General features: G+C 37.7%; 1 protein-coding gene across 6 annotated transcripts in view; it reads right to left on the minus strand.

Moving 5' to 3' along the window:
* TP63 (tumor protein p63) overlaps positions 1 to 22,290 on the minus strand; it is a 221,487-nt gene that overhangs the window by 140,817 nt on the left and 58,380 nt on the right. For 5 of the 6 annotated variants that reach the window (XM_041731978.1, XM_041731976.1, XM_041731975.1 and 2 more), the window contains 2 exons: positions 2,528 to 2,656; positions 1,152 to 1,284 (listed from right to left, as the gene is read on the minus strand). In XM_041731978.1, coding sequence (XP_041587912.1) covers positions 1,152 to 1,284; positions 2,528 to 2,656 — 262 coding nt within the window. The remainder of the gene's footprint in view (positions 1 to 1,151; positions 1,285 to 2,527; positions 2,657 to 22,290) is intronic. The other variant, XM_041731979.1, reaches the window with a different exon arrangement.

Consider the following 22,290-nt stretch of genomic DNA (forward strand, 5'->3'; position numbering starts at 1 on the left):
CCTTAAGTGACCTGCCCTGCTCCTTGGATTTATCCATCCATTTCCTTTCACTAGCTCAAAGATCATTGAGAACTGTATTGATATTAGAATGGAAGGGGCCACTGAAGAATATTTTTTTTAACAATTTAGTGACAAAACATCAGTACATTTGCAAAGTTGCAACTTTATATTTTTGGATATTTCCTCTTCCCTGTCCTGACACACTTTATCTCAATATTAAAAAAAATAGTACAATCCAGATTAGAAAAATATATTGATGGTGAAAATTCCAGTAAAATCTTCTATCAGACAAGAAAGGCAAGGTCTTTTTAAAGCGATGTCCAAAATCATGTCCACATGTGATCTATGAAATCACCTTTTTCTCCTAGCTCTTTCTTCCCTCTATTTTTCTAGAAGGATTTGTTTGAATTGTGTGTGTGCGTATGTGTGTGTATATATTTGTTTTTTACAGAAAAAGCAGCAGGATTTGTATGGTGAATGAATAATAATTTCTAAAGAATAATAAAAGACAAGACAAAAAAAAAAGCCCACCAGTACTACATATTCTATAAATACAGAAAATTTCATCTAGACATTTCAGAAAAGTGTTTTATTATTATTAGCCCATTACACTCCTGGTCTCCTTACTTTATAATGAGAAACTGAAGCCTGAAGTCATGAGTGACTCAGTGGCAAAGCTCCACCCCCCCCCCCCAAAATACTATTTTATGCATTACTTACCTTCTTTCCTCTAACTCTGTTACCAGGTACTTAAATCTGTGTGTTCACATTGAATTTACTTCTTCCTCCTTTATTTAAGAAGGATAGTTCCATGGGAGAAGGGTCTGCCGTAGTATAGAATTTGGATAAAATTCAGACCTAGACTCTGGTTCTGACTCTCTCTACCTCCTATAAAACCGTGGGCTGGTATCATCCACTCCAAGTTGAAATAGAAACAAGGAACGATTTAGATAAAGAATGTAAGGGATTATTCCCAACCCACCTTCCCCATACCAGTGGAAACATATACAGTAAAGAAGAGTTGAAGAAGACACAAAATCTACAAACACTTAATTTTCTCTCTGCTGACCACATTGACTCTCTGCCCAATGGTCTTGTCCATTCAAGATGGACATGGCTCACAGATGAAAGGGAAAGCTCCTGCCACTCACCCACATGGGGTCACTGAGGTCCGAGTCTTGCATCCGGATACAGTCCATGCTAATCTCAATCTTGTTTCTTGCACCATTTTCTGATGGCTCATCCGCAAAGTTCAAGTCAATAGGCTGAACTGAACATATGGGCCTACCATCAAGGACAAACAAAGGTATGTTAGGCAGGGAATGGGACTAAAACACAAGTACCCAGTTGATAACAATGAGCTATCTGTTTCAAAGTTGTCAAGGCTCATTGATTGGACTCAGAAACTCTAGGTTTGGACTGTAGCTCAACCACATGCCAAATGTGTCCTCTCAGAGAGTTCAAATCTAAGTCCTATTGGTACCATGGGAATCATGATCCCTGCCCTTGTCAGAGAATTGCTGGGTGGAACATGGGAGAGAAAGGATATATCAGGAATTGAGTATTTTTATACTCAATTTATAAGTATTATTTTATACCCTATCCTTTAGTGTGCCAAGTACTCTGATATTCTTTTATCTTTCCCTGAATTTATTCACTTACCCAAGTTCAATATTAAAAATAGAGACAATAATCATTTTCCGAGTAAGGAGTAAATGACCAACCAAATTTAGTATTTTACCTTCTCGGGGGCATTTGTATTGTAATAGCAGATGAGAGTCTTTAAGCCAAAGGAACAGATTTTGGGTATCAAGGGAGTCATTAGGGAAGTTATTTGGAGTTAGGCAGGAAAGCTACCTCCCTTTTTTAAAAAAAATATTTTATCTATTTATTCATGAGAGACAGATTGAGAGAAAGAGAGAGAGAGAGGCAGAGACACAGGCAGAGGGAGAAGCAGGCTCCATGCAGGGAGCCTGATGTGGGATTCGATCCCGGGACTCCAGGATCACTCCCTGGACTGACGGAAGGCGCTAAACCACTGAGCCCCAGGGATCCCCATCTACTTCCTTTTTAAAATTTCAATTCAATTAATTAACATATATTGTATTATTAGTTTCAGAGGTATTATTCAATGATTCATCAGTTGCAAACAACACCCCAGTGTTCATTATATCACGTGCCCTCCTTAATGCCCATTACCCAGTTACCCCATCCTCCCACCCAGCTCCCCTCCAGCAACCCTCAGTTTGTTTCCTATGATTATGGTCTCTTATGGTTTAAGGAGAGCCCTTCTGATGCTCCAAAATTATACCACCTTGGAATACTGATTTTTTGGTGATATAAACTTAATAAATCTCTACTGAATTTTGAACACAGAAATACTATTAGAGGAAATAAATTTTTCCAACAATATTGACTGATTTTTATTGATTCTAGAAACATGCCCTAGTAAGCAATATTTTTACAAACCCCATTTTCCTATTTGTAATAATTCAAGTACAACATTTTTTGCTTATTTGATACTTACTGTTCCAGAAAATCCCAGATATGCTGGAAGACCTCTGGACTAAGGAATTCATTTGTCTGTGTGCTCTGGGACATAGTGGATCGGTAATAACTTTCTTTCCAAGAGAAATGAGCTGGGGTTTCTACGAACCTTAAGAGAATAAAAATGAAACTAGAATTATAGTTCCTATATTTACGACAGTGAATTTTAAACCAAAGCATATTCAATCAAGAAAAACTCAGGTGAATTTTCAGAACCATCCAGACATACATAGCAAAGTTTGTAAGTTGCGTGATTGGTGTTCCTTTGGGCAGTGTCATGGATCCCATCTTGCCATAAAGTCAGATAATCACACCCTCTAACAAATTCTTTTGTATCTAATAATGTTGTTAAACTCCACACTTCCACTACCCAGCATCTATGTTCTGAAGATTTCAAAAAGAAAACAAACATTCCTTTCATTAAGTCTGACAGCCAGGGTGACCTATTATTAAACCCGTTGTATAAATGTCTCTACTGATTATCTGTCCATTCTGCCTCTAGCAGGTTAAAAGGAGAGTCAGAAAACAGTAAGAAGTTTACCTTTCATAACTACCATCTTAGCATTGTGCCCAGGGACAATAAACTCAAACCTCTGAACCTAGATTGTTTTTTTTTTTTTTTTTTTTGAATCACCGGTTAGCTTACTTTGATGTGTGTGTGGGTGGTTTTTAATTGGAGTGTAAAATTCTGTGTTCAACTAAAGGATAAGTAAACATCTCAATAAGATGCAAATGAATACTATTTCTGTTTGCCCCATTTTGTTGCTGGGTCCCCAAGTTTGCCTTTACTTAAAAAAAAATAACCTTGATCCCTATATTCATGAAGGAAAATACCTTTCTCAGGTGAAGCTGTCTCCAAGTCTGCATATTATCTACACAGATCATCTCAGTCTATGATTCATTGTGATTGTCAGTAGACTAATTTTACCCCAGGATGAAATTAACTAAGCTCTTAATCATTACTGTTAATATCATAAAGTGTTAATAAATAGTGTACTAAGATAGTCAATCATCTTAAATTTGCAAATGAATACTCTGGTCTGGTTACATAATAGAAGATAATAGCATTGGATTTATTGTTGGTAATTTCCAAACTATATGAAGAAGTACATTCATTTACTCAAGTTTAACACATTGACAGTATCTATTATTTACTAGCAAAAATAAAGGCACTGAAAATAAAAAGCAAGTAAAACTATCTCACTCTCTAGAAGGTCACTGTATTGGAGGTAAGACAAGAAACCAAACCTCTAATAAATACAGTAAGAGTATATATAACACTATGAAACTACAAAGATAAAGTATATCATCTCATCTGAGGGATCAAAGAAAGAGCCTTAAACAGTGCAAAGAAATAAGCTACGCCAGGTAAGGATAATGATATGAGTGAGCAGTCTATGGCAACAGCATAAACAAAATACTAAAATGGAAAATACTTCGGTTGTATGTGAGAAAATTGCAAACAATTCTGTGTTAGCATAGTGTAAGATCTGGGGCAGAGAATGCTAGAAAATAGAGCCAGAGAGAGAAGAAGAAAATTGTATGCTATGTTCAAAGAAGCTTAAATATTTCGATACTTCTAGTTTTTGCAAAAGATTTTTAAATGAACTTTTTGAGATCAGTATAGATTTACAAGCAGTTGTAATGAATTATACACAGAGAGAGTTCATACACCCTTTATGCAACTTCCCCAGTGGAAAGGAACAACTTACAAAACCCTTAAAATATTAGAACTAGGATATTGATACTACTACAATCCATTTATCTTATTCAGAAATTCTCAGTTTTACTTGTACTCATTTGCACACATGCATATATTGTGTATTTAGTTCTACACAAATTTTTGATCACACGTGTAGGTTGGCATATCCACTCCTGCAGTGTTAAAGGATTTGAAGCATGAGACTTACAGAATACATTTTATATTAATAAATCTGGAAGCTGTGTGGAGGAAAGATTTATAAGCATATCAGTTTATGGGCAAAGTGGTTATACCAGTCCAGGGAAGAAATCAAATGCTAGCAGAATTAGGGACAGAGAAAACCGGGACAAAGTCAATTATCAGCAAAAAGGTTAAGTCAGACACTGTTTATGTTATGTTCACATTTTCTCTCTAGTTTCTCTCCGACTCCTAAAAGACCTTCCCTGTATTTCTGATGTCACCACTAACCAGCTGCAAAGGACAAGCCTCCCAGCTCCATGAACTTCAGCTTCCTTGATTGTGACATAGGGACAGTCATCTCTGCTCTGTTGCCTCACAGATGCCTACGCAGTCCTTGGTGATTTCCTCCCCACAAAGCGTTTCCTTGTCCCTTACTTGAAATGTAGTTGTCTTTCTCCAAACTTTGTTGGCCTTTTGTTACATCTCATCAATGCTAACTCATCCTATTTTGTTTGTATGACAATTAACCAAGTGTAGAGGATTTTAAGTAACTTGAAGGCAAAGCCCATATCTCCTGGCATTTCTTAGTTTTATACTTCCTTAAGGGTAGAGTGGAAGGAACATGGGTTTTGAAGTGTGACAGACTTGGGTTCACATTTTAGGTCTACTACTCACACATCGTAGAGTTACTTCACCTCTTTGTACCGTATTTTCTTCAACTATGCTTGCTTCACAGGGTGGTTGAAAGGCTCTCTCGAAATAATGTGCTACACGCTTTCTATACAGTGCCTGGTAGTTAATACATTGGTTGGATTAGATCAAGTACATAATTTGTATCCAGGACATACTTGCTGAATTGAATCAATTAAATAGTATATTTGAAAGGCCTGTTAAAGCTGTAAAAGTATCACAGAAAAGTAATTATATTAAACCTGAATTAACCCTCCTTTCTCTCCATTTCAAATTTTTCTTTCTTTCTGCGTCCTTGGGCCAAAACAATGCTCCCATTACCTTTCATCCTCCCCTAGCTGACCTTTATCTCAGGCTTGCTACACTGAACTAGGCGACAGCTCCTCCCCACCCCTACCCCTACTGTACCTCAGTCCAGGATCTCAAGCTTTAAGGGGACTTTATTCCAAAAGATGGGAGTGGGGTTTGGAATAGATCAGTGATTTTCAAATTGGTTTCATGGAACTTTAGGGTTTCTGGTACCTCAGTGTATTTACCAGATGTAAAGAAATGGCCCTACTGGTAGGACTCCAGACACCCCTTAACACCAGGAAGTTTGGCTTCTGCCTCTTAAGTATATTAGTGTTCTGAGCAAGATTTCATTTGAAAAACAGGTTCTGTTAAAAATTAAAAAATCAGGAGTCTAGGTGAGAGAATCCTCAAGGTCTTTCCTGAGCAAACCCAGAATTGATTCTTAGTCTATGAATAAAGTTGTAAAACATTATTGAGAGAAAGGAAGGAAGGAGATCAGCTAGTGCCATAGGGCAGGAAGAGTGAAGTAAACCCTACCTATCTTCAGAGGCTTTGCCTTTGGGTGAATCTGAGTATCAATTTACTCATGGAACAATCACTCTGTTCAAATGGTTTTGTCAAACCAGTCACACCCAAAAATAGGAAGTCTCAAGTCATATTTTTTTTCTTTTCAGCTTGTTTTTTGTGGATTAACTCTCCTATACTCTCTGCATTAACTCAGCAAAATGTACCCCCCCCAAAACCCTACTCTGTAGAAATGACCTAAAAACCCCAAGAGGTATCTGCTAACAGTCTCATTTCCTCTTGCTATTCCTGTTCTGCCCAAGAAGTCACTACTCAAATCTCACACATTTTCTTTCAGCACTCCTGAAAAATCTCCAAATCTAATATTTCAGAGTCCAAACAACTTTAGTTTTATAGATGGATTTTAGAATTAATAGACCTCTGAGATCATCCAGCCTACTTTTTTCTTATTTAATAGATGGAAAAGCTAAAAATTAAAAAAGAACCAGTTCACCCTAGCTATATTGTATTCAGCATCGGTCTTTTTTTTTTTTTTTTCCAGCATCCGTCTTTAACCACAGCCCAGGAAGAATAAATTGATGCATGAGACACTAACCACCATCATGAATTACCCAACCCTTGACCTCTTATAACAGTTCCCATCCTTATCATTTTCTGGGTATTTAAAGCCTCCTTACTCCCCTTTAGAACCAAACTTAATACTATGAGAGTAGAAGTATATTTGATTAAACATCTTCTAATCCACTTAACAAAATAAAACAAGACTTAGTAGTGATGCAGACCAGAAGAAGCTCACTGGCTGCTCCTAGGCTTCCTGACTCAAAGGCTCCTTTGACAGGATATCATTCCTCTGGTAGAGAGAGAATGTGGCACAAGGAATTCCAGGAAAACATACCTGGAGTTCTCCCTTCCAATTGTGCCCACACTTGGAAAGATGGCATCACACGTGAATCTAAACCTTTGTGAACCACATAGAATGTCAAGGTTGGTTGTGCCCTTAAAGACTGCCTTGCTGGGGCACCTGGGAGGTTCAGTGGTTCGGCATCTGCCTTTGGCTCAGGTTGTGATCCCAATCATGATCCCAGGATCCTGGGATTGAGTCCTACATCAGGCTTCCTGGGGGAAAGCCTGCTTTTCTCTCTGCCTGTGTCTCTGCCTCCCTCTCTGTGTCTCTCAAGAATAAATAAATAAAATCTTAAAAATAAAAGACCATCTAGTCTTGCTACCTTATTTCACAAGGGAACTGAGGCTGAGACCTGAAGAATTTAGCCTAGATCCATTGATGTGCTAGGATATTGGCTAATGAAAGCAGAGTGTTCAATATTCTAGAATTTTCCAAGTCAGTTGTTAAACACAGCCATTATTATAATTTATTTAAAAGTATTAAACTTAAAATTAAATTATGTTAAAAGGAAATACCCAAAACTGATTACTTTCTAATTGTTGTACTATTATCTGTGTTCTTGAAAGCCATTGAAAAAAAACGCAGTGAAATTGCTCAGATTTAAAAACAAAACAAAAAAAAAACAAACAAAAAACCTCTGTGAATTTATTGCTACCCTCATCTAATAATGTATTTTAGTCAGAGGTTTATATGCAAAGGGCTCGACAATAAATATATTGAGTATTATGTGAAAGGCAATGTGAGGGATTTAGTATTAAATGAGACATGCATGTTGCTCCTTTGAAAGTTTTTGTACTTCCATGCCAGAAATAGAACACCTTCAATGTCTAATTTTTATCTTTTGCCATAACCTTCTGTGCTCCTAATTTCCCACTGGACTGTGACCTTCTAAAGGGCAGAAAAGCCAGCATGGGCCATTCATTTGGGTTTGTGTTCTATTTGCCTGGTGATTGGCAGGAAAGGATTGCCATTGATTATGACAGGATTTTACTTCACTGGACCTGCTTTTCCAGTTTTCCACATGACAATTTTAGGCTCAGAGAGGATAAGCAAATTGTTCAAGGTCACTCAGCTAGTTAATAAGAGAGCTGGGCTTGTTATTTATTTATTTATTTATTTATTTATTTATTATTTATTTATTTATTTATGGTAGAGCAAGGCTTTAAATTTAAGATTGTATGACTTCAGAGCTTGTGATTTATTAAATTATACATATTATACATATGTGGTTCTAATTTTCATTCACTATAGAATTTGACCAATAGGAAGGTTTTTTCATAGTTAGGAGGATATTTGTGAAAGAACAAAATTTCCTACTAATTCTATATCATCACAAGAATTACCCTTTTTCCTTCAGATGAGCAGGAAATGAAGTACTGATCAATGCATGGTATTAACAGAATGTCTGTCCTTTCTGCAAATTCTCAATATTCATAGGAGCTGACTCTCAAATGTAGTGTAAGTAAAGGCGGCTGAGGTCCCTATTGTTTTCCAAGGAGACTTGAGCACTCAAATACTATGGGAGTATCCCCACTTCTCAGATAAAAGTGGTTTAAAACTCTGAACCTGACGTCTTCTGTATATCCATCTATCCGTCTAATCTATCAATCCATCAAATTTTTACTTAAGCTTTTACTACCAACCTCTCTAAATCTTCCCCAGAACAAGTCTTCCAGTTAGCTTCAGGAGCATTCCAAATCACATAATTCCATTTTTATTTTTAGTTTGGAAACGCTCCTATCTTTTCAGTTTACTCTGCTATTATGACAACCGTTATGATTATTAATTGTTATACTTAGTTCTATGCATGCCAAAGAGCACCTTGATTCCCTTTAATAAATTGTCTCATCATCGCATGCAACAATGCCCAAGAGCCTTGCAGGAGTAAATTTATTCATATGCTTGAGATATGTCCACCTCCGAAAAGCTTCTCACACAATCTAAATCAAGTCTATTAACATCTTGTCTTCATTAAATAGAATTCTTTCCTTTTTAACTTCATGTTGAAAAATGACCACTCTGTTCCTTATCTCCATATTCACCCCATCATCACACCCATATGACACCTTCAGTCCTGGCAAAGAAAACTTACATGGATAAAATGCATTTAGTGTCATAATCAACTTGAACAACAAAGTGTCATAACCAATAAAATAATATATTTTATTACTGAACTAATAAACTAAATTCTTAAGAAAAATCTCTTGTATTTTCCTTTCTGCCATGATTAGTTCACTTCTCTTTCATATTCAGAAGACTTTTCTCTTCCCACTATCACCTGTCTGAAGATCGGATTGCCCACAGCTTGCTTCTGCCATAACACTTTATTGTATATAACAAAATCCCAATTCTCCCATCAAAGTCTATATATCTAGTGTCAACTCATAAGTTGTTAACGCTGAGGGAGTGATCTTTTCTTCTCTCAAGTACCAAATCCTCTAAATCCCATATTTTGTGTTTCACTCTCCATCCTAACCAATTACTGCCTTAAAGGTAACGATTTCTCTGATTATAGCCCCCATCTCTCACACCTCCAACCCACTGAAGCTCCCCACGCCCCTCATTTCATTTGTCAGCAGTCTCTCCTAACTGATGTGTGATCATCAATCTTCCCCAAACAGCATTTTTATCCGGCTACTCCTTTCTGACTCAGAATTCACAATCACTCATCTTTGTGCCCTGGACAAAATGTAATCAGACTTCATCCCTCATCCGTTTTATTCCTTTTGGCAGATGCTCTTTTCCAAATTATTCAGCCAGATATATCCTACAGGTTGTTTCTTTTCAGCCAGGAGTCTTTCCAAATTATGACCTCTTGTACTCCACCATCTTCTCCTATGTCATAATCTTTACTTTTGCTATCATCCAATACAAAGCTCAGCTCCCCTAGAAAGGGTACTGCAATGTACTAGATGTTTCTGTCTTCTCCAGACTTCATAGTTTGAAATTTAATCCCCAACCTGATAGTATTTGGAGATGGGGTCTTTGGGAGATGATTAGGTCATCATGGTAAAGCCCCCATAAATGATTCATGCCCCTATAAAAGGGAACCCAAAGAGCTCTCTCCCCCTTCTACCAAGTGAGGTTACAGAGAATGAAGACTGCCATCTATGAACTAGGAAGCAGAACCTCACAAGAAACAACTCTGCCTGCAACTTGATCTTGGATTTCCTAGCCTTCAGAATTATGAAAAATAAATTTCTGTTGTCTATAAGCCACCAATCTATGGTATTTCATTGTAGCAGCTTGAATAGACTGAGACATCTATATTATTATTATTTATTATTATTATTATTATTATTATTATTATTATTATTTTATTGTTTGAGTTTATTTCCTCAGTTCGGCATGTTTTAAGCATTCTTGTTCTTCGTTAGTTCTATTGTAATCTATCTATATATATATACAGAAATGATGTTTCCATTTCGTTAACACAGGCCCTCTAACAAATGAAGAATTGGGAGTCAAAAGTCATATTACCATTTTCCTAGTTTTTTTTTTATAGCACAGAGTTACAGAACAACAACAACAAAACCTGAAAAGGGCTTTATTTCTATCCTCTATACTTTCTTTCTACATATAAGTACTCCCAGGGATTTTATTCACAGTCCCACGGAAAGCCCACAGGGTTCTAATACTAAACCCAGGGCATCCTGGATTCCTCTGCAAATGCTCTGAAGAAAGTAGACAAAACATTTTGTGGGGCACCTGGGTGGCTCATTCAGTTAAGCGTCTGACTCTTGATTTTGGTTTGGGTCATGATCTCAGGATCATGAGATCAAGCCCATGCACAGAGCTGCTTGGGATTCTCTCTCATTCTCTCTCTCTGCCCTTCCCCATGCTCTCTCTCTCCAAATAAACAAAATTTTTAAAAAAATGTTTTTTTGTAAACTGAGCAGTCTTTCTAAATCCATGAACCTACAAAAAAAGTTAACATCCAACATCACTTTCTATAAATCGATTGATCAGTTAATACAGTCTGATCCATTTCAGTTTAGAATTTGGCATTTGGTAGAAGATAATGACAGGGGAGACTTGAGTCCATCTTACTTTTATGCCATTTTTACAATTATAGCATGCAAATATAGATACATGCAAGCTTACACACAGGGAACTTATCTATGAACTGCTCCCAAGTTACAATATAGAGACATTTGAATAGCTGTAATCACCATGGCATCAGGGTTTGGATATGTTAGGGTTTCCACCAATGTGAAGACCCGATAGGAAGTTCCTGTAGCATCCATGACTCAGATATGTGAAAACAGAGCTCTGGAAGGACTATGGGGAAATACAAATCCACAGAGGATTTTCTTAGAACTGAGGAATATGCCAAATTGAATTTAGACAAAAAATAATTGTAAGAAAATGGGGGAAAATAGAAGTAAACTTTTTTTTGAGACACATAGAAGACCAGAAGATCTCAGGATTGGAGGACCTTAGTGGTTACCTAATCTCTGGAGAATAAAAACCGTGGATAGCAACAGAGATCTATCAGTGAGAGTGATTTTACAATGTCAGCTGAAGAAAATGTCACCACCACATATGGTTCTTCATTTGTTGTCAGACAACTCAAAGTGAGTTGTTTTAGAAATTGAAGAAAAGTTCACTTCCCTAAAACCTCCAGAAATTCATCTGATTTCATTCAGAAAATACTCACATTGGTCTTCAATCTTTTCTTAGTTATAGACCTATTTTGGGAATCTGATCATAGCAATATCTTCACACAATAAATGCATAGAAAAAGACAAAAGAAAGAAATGCACATACTGACATATACATAAATGATTGTATTTGGTTTTCAAAGATTCCATAAATTTCCTCCACATTTCCAACCAAAATCCCCAACTAGAAGCCAAGAACTTTCAATGTAATCTTTCATCTAGACCAGCTGTGGACAAACTCCTACCCATGAACCAAATCAGACCCCACTGGCTGTTTTGGGGGAAAATTTTTTTTTGGACAGAGCTAAATGTATTTGTGTGCTATATATGGCTGCTTTTGAGCAACAGCAGCAGAATTGACAGAACTGGAATAGCAACCATGTGGCCCACAAAGCCTAATATGTTTATTGTCTGGCCCTTTACAAAAATGTTTGCCAAGCTCTGATCTGTATGAAAGATCTTCTGAGAGTTTAAGACAAATTATAGTTTAAATTGATTAATACTGTGTGAAATTGGAAAAATTTCCTCATGGCCAATTATATTAGGGAGTATAAAAAGGGAAGAAACAACAATTTGCTCAGCATAGAATTCAAGAAGTGACAAGCAACTTGAAAATCAGAGGTGGACCTAAAAATAAGAAGTGATCTTGGACCAATGAGAAATAAAATAAAATAAAATAAACTAGAAGACCAAAGGATATGCTCCTCACCCTGGATGCTTAAAGACTACTATCAGATCTAGAATTTATCATCTGGAAAAAGATAAATTATCATCAGATCCCGTCAAAGCTTTTCTTTTCTTGCCCCAGTGCATACTTTACTTTGTATTATAATTATGTAGTTGTCTAATCATCTCTATTAATATATCAGTATTTTAAATATGGGATGGTAACTCAATTCATAGAGCATAGCTCACACACATAGTGGCCAATATTTTATCGCTACATAAATAATGATTCACATTTATTATACTTTAGTATGAAATTATACCCATATACATCTCACTTGATAGCCATATTCTAAAATGTGTATCATATGAACCCTATGAAATCATTATTTTGGAGCTAAAAATGGTGAGACATAGCAGGGATTTATGGCTCAAATTCATAGAATGGATATTACTGTCAATATTCTACAGCTGAATAACTGATTAAAAGACTTATTCAGGTCATATATTCCAAGAGCCAGTGGTACTTCCAGGTCATGAGCCTCATTCTTAAGAGTGATAAGATGAACAGCTCACCTATAGAGTAATAGTAAGCGATGTTTGTATTGAGTAATAAGAGATATTCTGTTTTTTAAAAGATAAATTTACCTAATCTGTATATTTTAGTCTCAATATTATCTGTAAATTATAGCAAAATACTTTTACATGTTTTATTGGCTGTATGTGATGGGCTGAAGAATTAAGAATAAGTAAAATAAAACAAAATAATAATAAAATAAAACAAAATAAAATAAAGTAAAATAAAATAAAATAAAATAAAATAAAATAAAATAAAATAAAATAAAATGAATTATGGCAGGAAGCTGAGAACTCAAGAAAAAAATTCTTTGGAGTACTCACCCCCAACAATTTGTTAAATTAGCTTATTGGCTCCCTTCAAAGTAAGAGCACCATATATTTTCACCTGCCCAGGCTCCATTCATTCTAAGTCTTGGTACTGAAATAGCTTAACCTAAAATTTTTAATATGTATTTTATTTTATCATAACAGGAGATAAGATTTTTGTGGTATAAAAAATAGAAGTTTTTAAACATTAAAAATCAATTATCTTGGTATTCCTGATCCTCACAGTCCCTCCACTTTCTTTGTTATCTTCTTTCTACTTCCTTTTGACCTTGCTTAACCCATTTTACAGAAAGGGTTTTACAGGGTCTATCTTCTGTATAAAGTTCACATTACCATGTTTATCTAATTCCTTCACATATGATATAACAATTTTTATGCCATGACTACTTCAATAATTTGTCCTCGTAAATTTTATTCAAGAAAATTAAACATAGAAATTGGCTAAGGGGAGGAAATAAATTGTATATAATAAGAAACAATGAATTTTAGAGATCTTTTTCTTGAATGTGATATGATACATGTTAAAGGATAGTACCTAGCAATAATGTCTGATATTGAATTAACAGATCATAAGGATTTATTTCTTAAGCAATACACTTATGGACATCATTGTGCAAAGAACCAGAAGAAAAAGAGAGAGACCCTTCCACCTCTGGTTCATCCTCTATGGCCCTCTTCTATATATATTTTCAGATTACTTATCTAAAACTGTATTATATATTTACTTGTACATTGTCAGTTTCCCATCACAGGAATGTAAACTCAATGCGAACAGATTGCCTTGTTCACTGCTGCATCGCTGAGGTCCAGAACAGTGCTTGGAAATGCTCCATAATGCTTGTTCATAAAGAATGATAGCATAGGAGATTTCCTGAATTGGAATCCTATCTGTATTTACTATTTCCCTCTCCAACTGCCCTCCACCCCAAGTTCCTAACATTGCAATGTTAGCTATTGCCTCAGTTCCACTTAAAGATGTGAGGAAATTATAGCTACGAATAGTTAAAGAAAGTCCACATTACAGCCTCCTGAGGACAAAAACTTACATGAATATATCTTTGCATCCCAGTAAATAACAGAATTCCTTACATAATAATGGGACATTCATAAATATTTGTTGAATGAACAGAAGAACGAATGGCCTTTGTTCACACAGACTAGCAGAGTTAGTGTACAAATACAGATCAAATTGTTTTCCAAGTCTATTCTTTCTGACAGATCACAATGACTTCTGTGGGGAAGTGGATATTTTGCAACAATGAAAGAAAAATTTTTTTAAAAGCACAAGGTTAATGAGATAGATACATCTCAGATGCTTCTGAGGACTTTGATGTGATGATAATACAATAAAAAGGGCTCCCAATGGTGATCCTGAATCATTAAGAGGAGTTCACATGGTATATACTATTCTTGGTTTAAAAAGACAGAGAAGCATGCCTTATTTTCAGAAATATCTACCTTCCAATATATTTTTTAAAAATGCCATTTAAAGAGTATATGTTTATCTAGAAAATGGAACTGCCCAGACTGACATATTTCCTACGGGCTCCTGGTAAATAAGTTTTATTCTTACTAAGACAGTATGACTCTTTGTTCCTTTCTGGTCAGGATTGCATCTTATCTTATAGTACAGTTTCTTATTTATAGTTTCCCATGGAATAGTTGGTTCTTGGAGATAAAGTTCATATTACCATTTATTTATTTCAATAGTCTGACACAGTATCGGGCACCAAGGGGATGTCAAGCAGATGCCTGTAGAAGGAAATATTTGGAAAGTAGAGTACACATAACAATGCCAATATCTAGAGCAGAAACAACAGTTAATATTTGATTGCTCCTATGGGCAATGTCCTCTGCAATATGCCTCATATGCATTAATTTTCACAACATCTTGCAATGTAGATACCAATATTATCCCATTTTACAGATAAGAAAACCGAAGCCAAGTGGCAATTTACTTCCTCCAGAGCACATGATAACTGAGAGGATGGTGAGTCTGGAGTCTAAAGGATTTGGTTTCAGTCTCTAGTCTGTTCATTACAAAGCTAATGACTCTGGGGAAGTTATTTTGCCTCCGTAAACCTCAATTTCCAGATCTGTAATGGTGGAAAAAGGGGATAGTGCCTATCTCATGCAAGAGGGAAGGCCCTGGAATCTTACCATGGAAGGCTGCTCCACTTCCTCAGCTAGAGGCAGTAAGTGTCAAACTTTAAAGTTCAACAGAACTACCTGGCTCACATTTGGAAAACACAAATTCCCTATCCCTACCTCCCAAAGATTCTGTTTGTGGTTATCTAGAATGAGGCTCCAAAATCTGCACTTTAAAGAAATTGGGAGTGCAAAGATATGCCTTGGGGATTCACCTACATTCTAATCCCTTTGAAGTTTTTATCAAAAATGGGGCACTATGACCAATCTGCATTTTCTCCAAATATCCATCCTCACATGGGCAAGGGATTACCACAATCCTACTCACTAAAGTATCTATCACCTGAATAAAACAGTATGGTGTAATGATTACAGTTAATATTGTATAACACATCCTACATGCTAGGCATTGTTCTAAATGCTTTATGGATATTAACGTAGTTCATCCATCCAATGATCCAGGATAGCGTTTGACTATATTAATCCTCATTTTATAGACCAGGAAACTGAGGCACAGAGAATATCAGTAAGTTCCCCGAAGTACACACTCAGTACATGAGGGCAGCAAACTCAATAGGCTGGCTCCAGAGTCTGTAATCCCGACTCTCACACTGTGCTGAATCTCCCAGAGACAGGCAGAGGTCAGAACCCCAGGTAACAGGTGCTCTTAGTCAAGCCCCAGCTCCTCCCTGGGATTCAAGTTCCTCTGCTAGGAAGTGAGGGGGCTGCCCCTAGCGACCTCTCAGGCCTTCTGGTCCAAAGATCTTATCAGTCATTTTACAAGAGACTTTTAACCCTGTTATTTGAAGGTCGAAGATTCTAGAATTGCTGACAGCAAGCTGCATCCCTCTTCTAGAACTGTCCCATTATTTCTTCTTTACCTGCCAGTTCAGAAGTTTCCTCTGAGTCACCTGTCCTTAGTCTTTTCTTCTCGGTGAGAAAACCAAAGGCACTTCCCTCTAGAGCCGGTAGGTAGATCTGGTCTCCACAGACTTCCTCCTCAGTCTTGCTGTTTTGTTTAATCTGGCTTCCGAAGTGCTTCCGCCTGAGCCTGTTCGAACCTCATTACTCTCCGAAAGAGACACCTTGTCTCTGCTTTCCTGTTCTCTTGAGCCACAGCCTTCAGACCTATTTCCTCCTCAGTCACCTCTCTCCAGACTGTCCCCCTTACGCCTGTACTTCTGTGCTATCATCCCATTCCATGCTTCAACTCCCAGGCTCCCTGCAGCCTCCCTTTTCTCCAGTCTGACTACACATTAGAATCCCTGGGGGGGGGGGGGGTCGGTGGAGGGGGTAAGTTTAAAATCCAGATTGCCTGGGTGCTACCCCAAACCAATTAAATCAGAACATTAAAGAATGGAATTGGGAAGGAGGATCATTTAAAAAATTGAGAAGTTCCACAGGGGATTCTAATTTGTGGCATTGTTAAGCGCCATTGGCATCTCATGCTGGTGATTCTCCAGTGGGGGGTAAGCAAATCGGAATCACCTGAGCGGCCGGCTCTTCCTTACATCCATGGAGAGGAGCCTGGGCATGTGAGGCAAACAAGGAGCCACCTTCCAGGTGGTTTGGAGAAGGCCCTTTATGAAACAAAGTCCTAGCTGAACCTCTAAAAGCAAGATGGATCACTACACCTTCCTCTGGCTCACCTCAGTGGGATATCCCAAGGCTTCTCCCTGCATCCTGCACCAAGTTATTATTTCTCATCAAGAAGAGTAATGCAGAGGAAAAAGCACTTGACAGTAAGATCCATATTCTTTTTCTCTGTCTGGACTAACTGGCGAGGTAACTTCTGCGATTCCCTTTTCCTGTCAAAGCTTCATTTTCCCCCTCTGTGTCAAAGAAGGTAATTGGATTATTAGATAACCATTAAATTTCCTTCCTATTTTATTATTCTACTGTTTTAGGATCTCAAACCTATTGTTCTTCACTATTACACAACCAGCCCTGGTTCTTTCTACATTCAGCTGGTGCCAGACAACACACCTAGGCAAACCTTTAAATAACCCCTGGTAAAGACTGCCCGCTGCAAGCCGAGACCAGGACTATAAAGGCTCTTGGAAACTTTCTCACCATACCAAGAGCTACTGTTGCCTAAGCTTCAATTCAGGCCTCTAGGTCTTCATGAAGGTCCTCCCTGTCAGTGTCCCCTGATAGCAACCCCATCTGGTAGCAGTCACACTCCACATTTCTGGGCTTCTCACCTCCTGTACGAAGGCAGTGTGATGGAGCCCTCTAAGTTGTCCAGCGACGTGCAGGAGCTGGTGATAGGGTGACTGCACTGTGGCCCTGGAAGCCTTCTTCTGTTTGCTTACTTTGTCTTCATGGGAAATGGCTAAGTCTGTGAGGAGGTGCTGACTGATAAATATGTGGCAGAGAAGCAGTAGCCAGTCTCTCTCATCCTCTCCCTCTGGCTTGCAATCCCCTTTATGTTGGGAGACATACCATCTAAGTGTGCTGGAGAGGATGGCCTCTGAGGCCACTTTCACTGATACTCTTCTAGGTACTGTGTACAAGTGGGTTTTTTTTTCTACACGTAGTTGGAACATCCCTAAGCTAATAATGATAATAAAAATGTAAAAATTTAGACAAGATGAAAAATTAAAATGAGGAATGTGCATGGATTTAGACCTGAACTCCCTCCAGTGGCCTCGATCCTCCCTCTTTGCCCTAGCTCTTTGGCTTTTGAATCTGGGAGTGGAGAAACGAGAAAAGGAAAGAAGAAAAAAAAATTAGCAAGGGTATTTTTGTCAATCTGCAAAATAAAGTGCTTTGAATCAGAGGTTGGGGGAGGGGATGAGATATTTGTAGATTGAGCTTGCTAGAGAAGGTGGGTTTGGGGCAAGGTTGGGTGGAAAAAGATTAATAGAGCAACCTGTGAAACCTGAAGAGAAAAGAAGAAAGGTACAAATGTGTTCCTCAAGGCTGTGAACTGACTCTTCTTTAACATCCATCTAAAGAGCAAAAAATAAATAAATAATGAAAAAATAAAATAGATGGAATTAAACACATGTGAAAAATGAAAATTCTTTTAAGGTGTAGTTGATTGCTCCGTGCTTTTTAAATGCCACACCACTTAGCCAACCCAGACTGGTCAGAGGACCAAAGATAAATGAAGCATGATGATCTTTAAGACATTTATCTGCATTTCAGAGAAGATTTCCAAAGAGTTCAAAGAGGAAAGGAGAGGTATAATTCCATAGAGAAAGACTCTCAAAGGAAACCTAACTGAAAAAAAAAGTGGAACACTTTCTGGTAAAACAGAGGTCTACAAACTACCACCCACTAAATGACTGTTGTCTGTTTCTGGACAGCGCTTTGGAGCACAGCTTTGTGCATCATCTCAGGACGGTCCAAGGCAGCTCTCACATCACAGGGGCAGAGTCCAGTAGTTCCAACAAAGACTGTGTGGCCTGTCAGGCTAGGAATTCTTACTGTTCGACCCTTTATATGAAAAGTTTGCTGACCATGACTTTAAAAATAAAAGTGTAACTGCATAATCATGAAGATTTCACATTACAAAGGAGGCACAGGGTTGGTCAAGTGGAGTGTTTATAAAAATGGTTTGGGGTATAAAAAGATTTCTAACAAATGAGATGCCAAAAGAGCACCTATGGAAGTGTGACGGCTGGGCACTGGAACAGGGAGACAAATGGGACATGATGGCTGCTGTAGAAGCAAATTCAGAAGCTTAGGGCTAAGAAGTTGCTGAGCTGGGCCACGTAACACTACAGACTGCTGCTAAACCAGGTGCCCTAGGAACAGGGATGAAAGGAAGTTATGGATACCAGGAGCAGAATGGTCTTATGGTTTTATGATCGCTGCAATGTCGTCTCTGGGATTTCCCTCCAGACCCTTGCTAATCAATGGTGTTAAGTCCACCCCCAGTTGATGCTTGTGACACATCCTCATAGCTGATTCTGTTACAGATGAGCACTTCCTGTTTTTCCAATTGGCAGCCCATCATGCTGTTATCTGTCTTTATCAATTTTTAATTTTAGTTCTCGGAGCCTGAGGAAAATAGATCACAGTGCAAGCTTTCTCCTTTTCCCACAGAAATGCACTTCTCTGTTCTATCCCTTATATATATGTTCCTCATTGCTACGAATTTTGTCTTCCCTTTCTAAGCTCAGTGTGTAGACCAACTTTTGGAGAGTGGATCCAATTTCAGGCTAAAAGGAAAGAGGAAGCAAAGAAAACTGCACTAGAGGACGGGGCTTATCCAGTGCAGAACAGATCTCCTCAGTCCTCATTCCCAGGTTTTACAGAAGCAATAAACAACATAGGGATTGGACAAACATGATTACTTTTGATTAATGAGACTAACCTCATTTACATAGGATATTTATAATCCCGATTTCAGATATTCTCTGTGACCTGCAGGCTTGTGAGGTCACAAGACTACATTGAGCATAGAAAAAAAATCAAATGTAGCCTAGTTGTGTGAAAAAAAACTATAGTGCAGCTGTTTAAAACAGTATAACTTCTCACTTGCCATTCTACCCACCTTGCCTTAGGACCAGTTGGCTGCCATCTGGAGCTAAGTCTCCTGCATCTTAGTTATCAAAACAACTTCATTCATTTGTTTGTTTTTCAAAGTTATTAAATTGCAAGTATGGCTTGACACCTCTCTCAAGCGAATAAGTGCTTTGATCCATGGGAAAGATGATATTTAGGATATTATCTATTATGAGATGATCTGTGATTGGTCCAGACGAGGGCATGTGTTTGTGGGTCCGTTAGATTATTAAATGGAGTAACAACAACTACTTAGTTTTAGGGATGCCGGAACATGGGAGCAGTTTAAGGCCAGAACACACTGTGTGTGTATCCATGTATTTACTTTGTACATGTGTACATCTATATTTTAGCAAGTTATTGCAATAAATGGTTATGAATTAGGAGTAAAGATTCTTGGAGATTCTGGTAACTCACTCTTTTTTTTTTTTTCTTTCTTTCTTTCTTTCTTTTTTTTTTTTTATTTTTATTTTTTTTTTTTTTTTTTTTAATTAACTTTTATTGGTGTTTAATTTACCAACATACAGAAAAACACCCAGTGCTCATCCCGTCAAGTGTCCACCTCAGTGCCCGTCACCCATTCCCCTCCAACACCCGCCCTCCTCCCCTTCCACCACCCCTAGTTCGTTTCCCCGTAACTCACTCTTAAAGGAGATGAGGTCTATGATTTGTAGATGGACTAAAGAGAGATTTCAATAGATGAATGCCATTATGGGGAAGGAAGGAATGTGGGTAAGGTAAGTTTTTTTTTTTTTAAGATTGAATTGGTTTATTTGAGAGAGAGAGAGTGAGGAGAGGGCAGAGGGTGGTGGAGAGAATCACAAGCCAACTCTATACTGAGCACAGAGCCTCTCTTGGGGCTTGATCCCACACCTGACACCATGACCTGAGCTGAATCCAAGAGTCAGATGCTTAACTGACTGAGCCACCTGGGCACCCCAATAAGATAACTTTTTATTTTGGCTAACTTTCAAATATTTGGCTATAAAATTCAGGCTACCATAAAATCCTTCAGACCCATTGCAATAAAAGCTATAGGTTTCTTGCTTCTCCACTGTGTTGAGTGAGATGAAAGCTGAAAAGTTCTTCTAATGAAACCAATCCACTATTGGTACAGAGTTGGGGGGGGCGGGGAGAGTGGTAAATTCTATCTCTTTAATAGACAGGTGATCATGGAACAGTTCCATTATATTTTGGAATTCAAAGTAAGTAAAGGCTGACAAAAATATGTAAATCATCATATTATTTACACAATGTATTTAAAGCCTAGTGACTGAGAATCTAAGAAAATCTTATGATGTAAATTTATTACAACAAAATTGTCTTGAACAAATATGCTATCGCTTGGGGTATGGCCTCACTCAAGAAGAGAGAATAAAAATATATTTCACAAAGGGAGCATAATTCATGAAAGGGGAGTATCTAATATAATTAAAGATAAAGATTCTAAGGGTCTATGATGGGAGCTTTGGGAACTGATTGGGAACATGAACTTTGGAATCCTGATGTTGCCACACTGCAAATGTCTGACCTTGAGCAAGTTATATATAAGCTTTCTAAACCTCAGTTTCCTCATTTGGAGAACAGAGATACAAATATCTAATGCAGTACATTTCAGTAAGAATAAAGTATCTGGTCCAGATCCTGGCAGCTACTCAATAAAAGGTAGGTAATGGCTACCACTGTCCTAAGTTGTGGTTTGAAATTCCCATCCCCTAAGAATGATGAGTCACAGCAATTATAATGAGAAGCATAGTTTGGTTCCATAGAGACTTACAGTTATTTCTCAGACAGCTTTATGGTCTCTTGATTTTTTTTAAACAAAAGAAAAACAACCCAAACCATTGCACAGAAATGTATACCGTGATAAATCTTCACAATTCCACATTAAGATTCATTGTGGTGTATGTACAGTGCCCAAATTCTATACACAGCTCACTGCTTTGATTTTTAGCATCAGATTTATATACCAGGATGGCTGGACCCAAAACCACCATAGGGCTGGTCTCAGACTCAGCATTTGTGACCTTATTTTTTTTTTAAGATTTTATTTCTTTATTTGAGAGACAGTGAGTGAGTGAGTGCACAGACATGGTGGAGAGGTAGAGGGAGAAGCAGACTCCCAATGTGGGACTTAATCCCATGACACTTAGCCGAAGGCAGACACTTAACCAACTGAGCCACCCAGGAATCCACTTGTGACCTTATTACAGGTACAGTCATTTTCCATCAGTGTCAGTACGTAATTGAAATAATCTTTGGCTGACAGACATACACCTATTAGGTATTCATGCTGATCAAGGCACATTTGTAGAGACACCAAATGTATCCTCCCTGAAAACTTCATCTTCTCAATGATCAGAAAATATCCTATATGATCCTTGTTTTACAGTAAAAGCTAACCACAGTGGAAAATAAATGCCATAATCTCAAAACAAATGCCACAGCCAGACTTTATTTCACATTCACACAAAATCTTAGGAGGACATTTCCTTTCAGGCAGCTTTCCTATTAGCAGTGACTCAAAGATCCAGAATCCTCTGTCCAGG

Source organism: Vulpes lagopus, chromosome 17 (genome assembly GCF_018345385.1).
Source record: "Vulpes lagopus strain Blue_001 chromosome 17, ASM1834538v1, whole genome shotgun sequence".
NCBI classification, from domain to species: Eukaryota; Metazoa; Chordata; class Mammalia; order Carnivora; family Canidae; genus Vulpes; species Vulpes lagopus.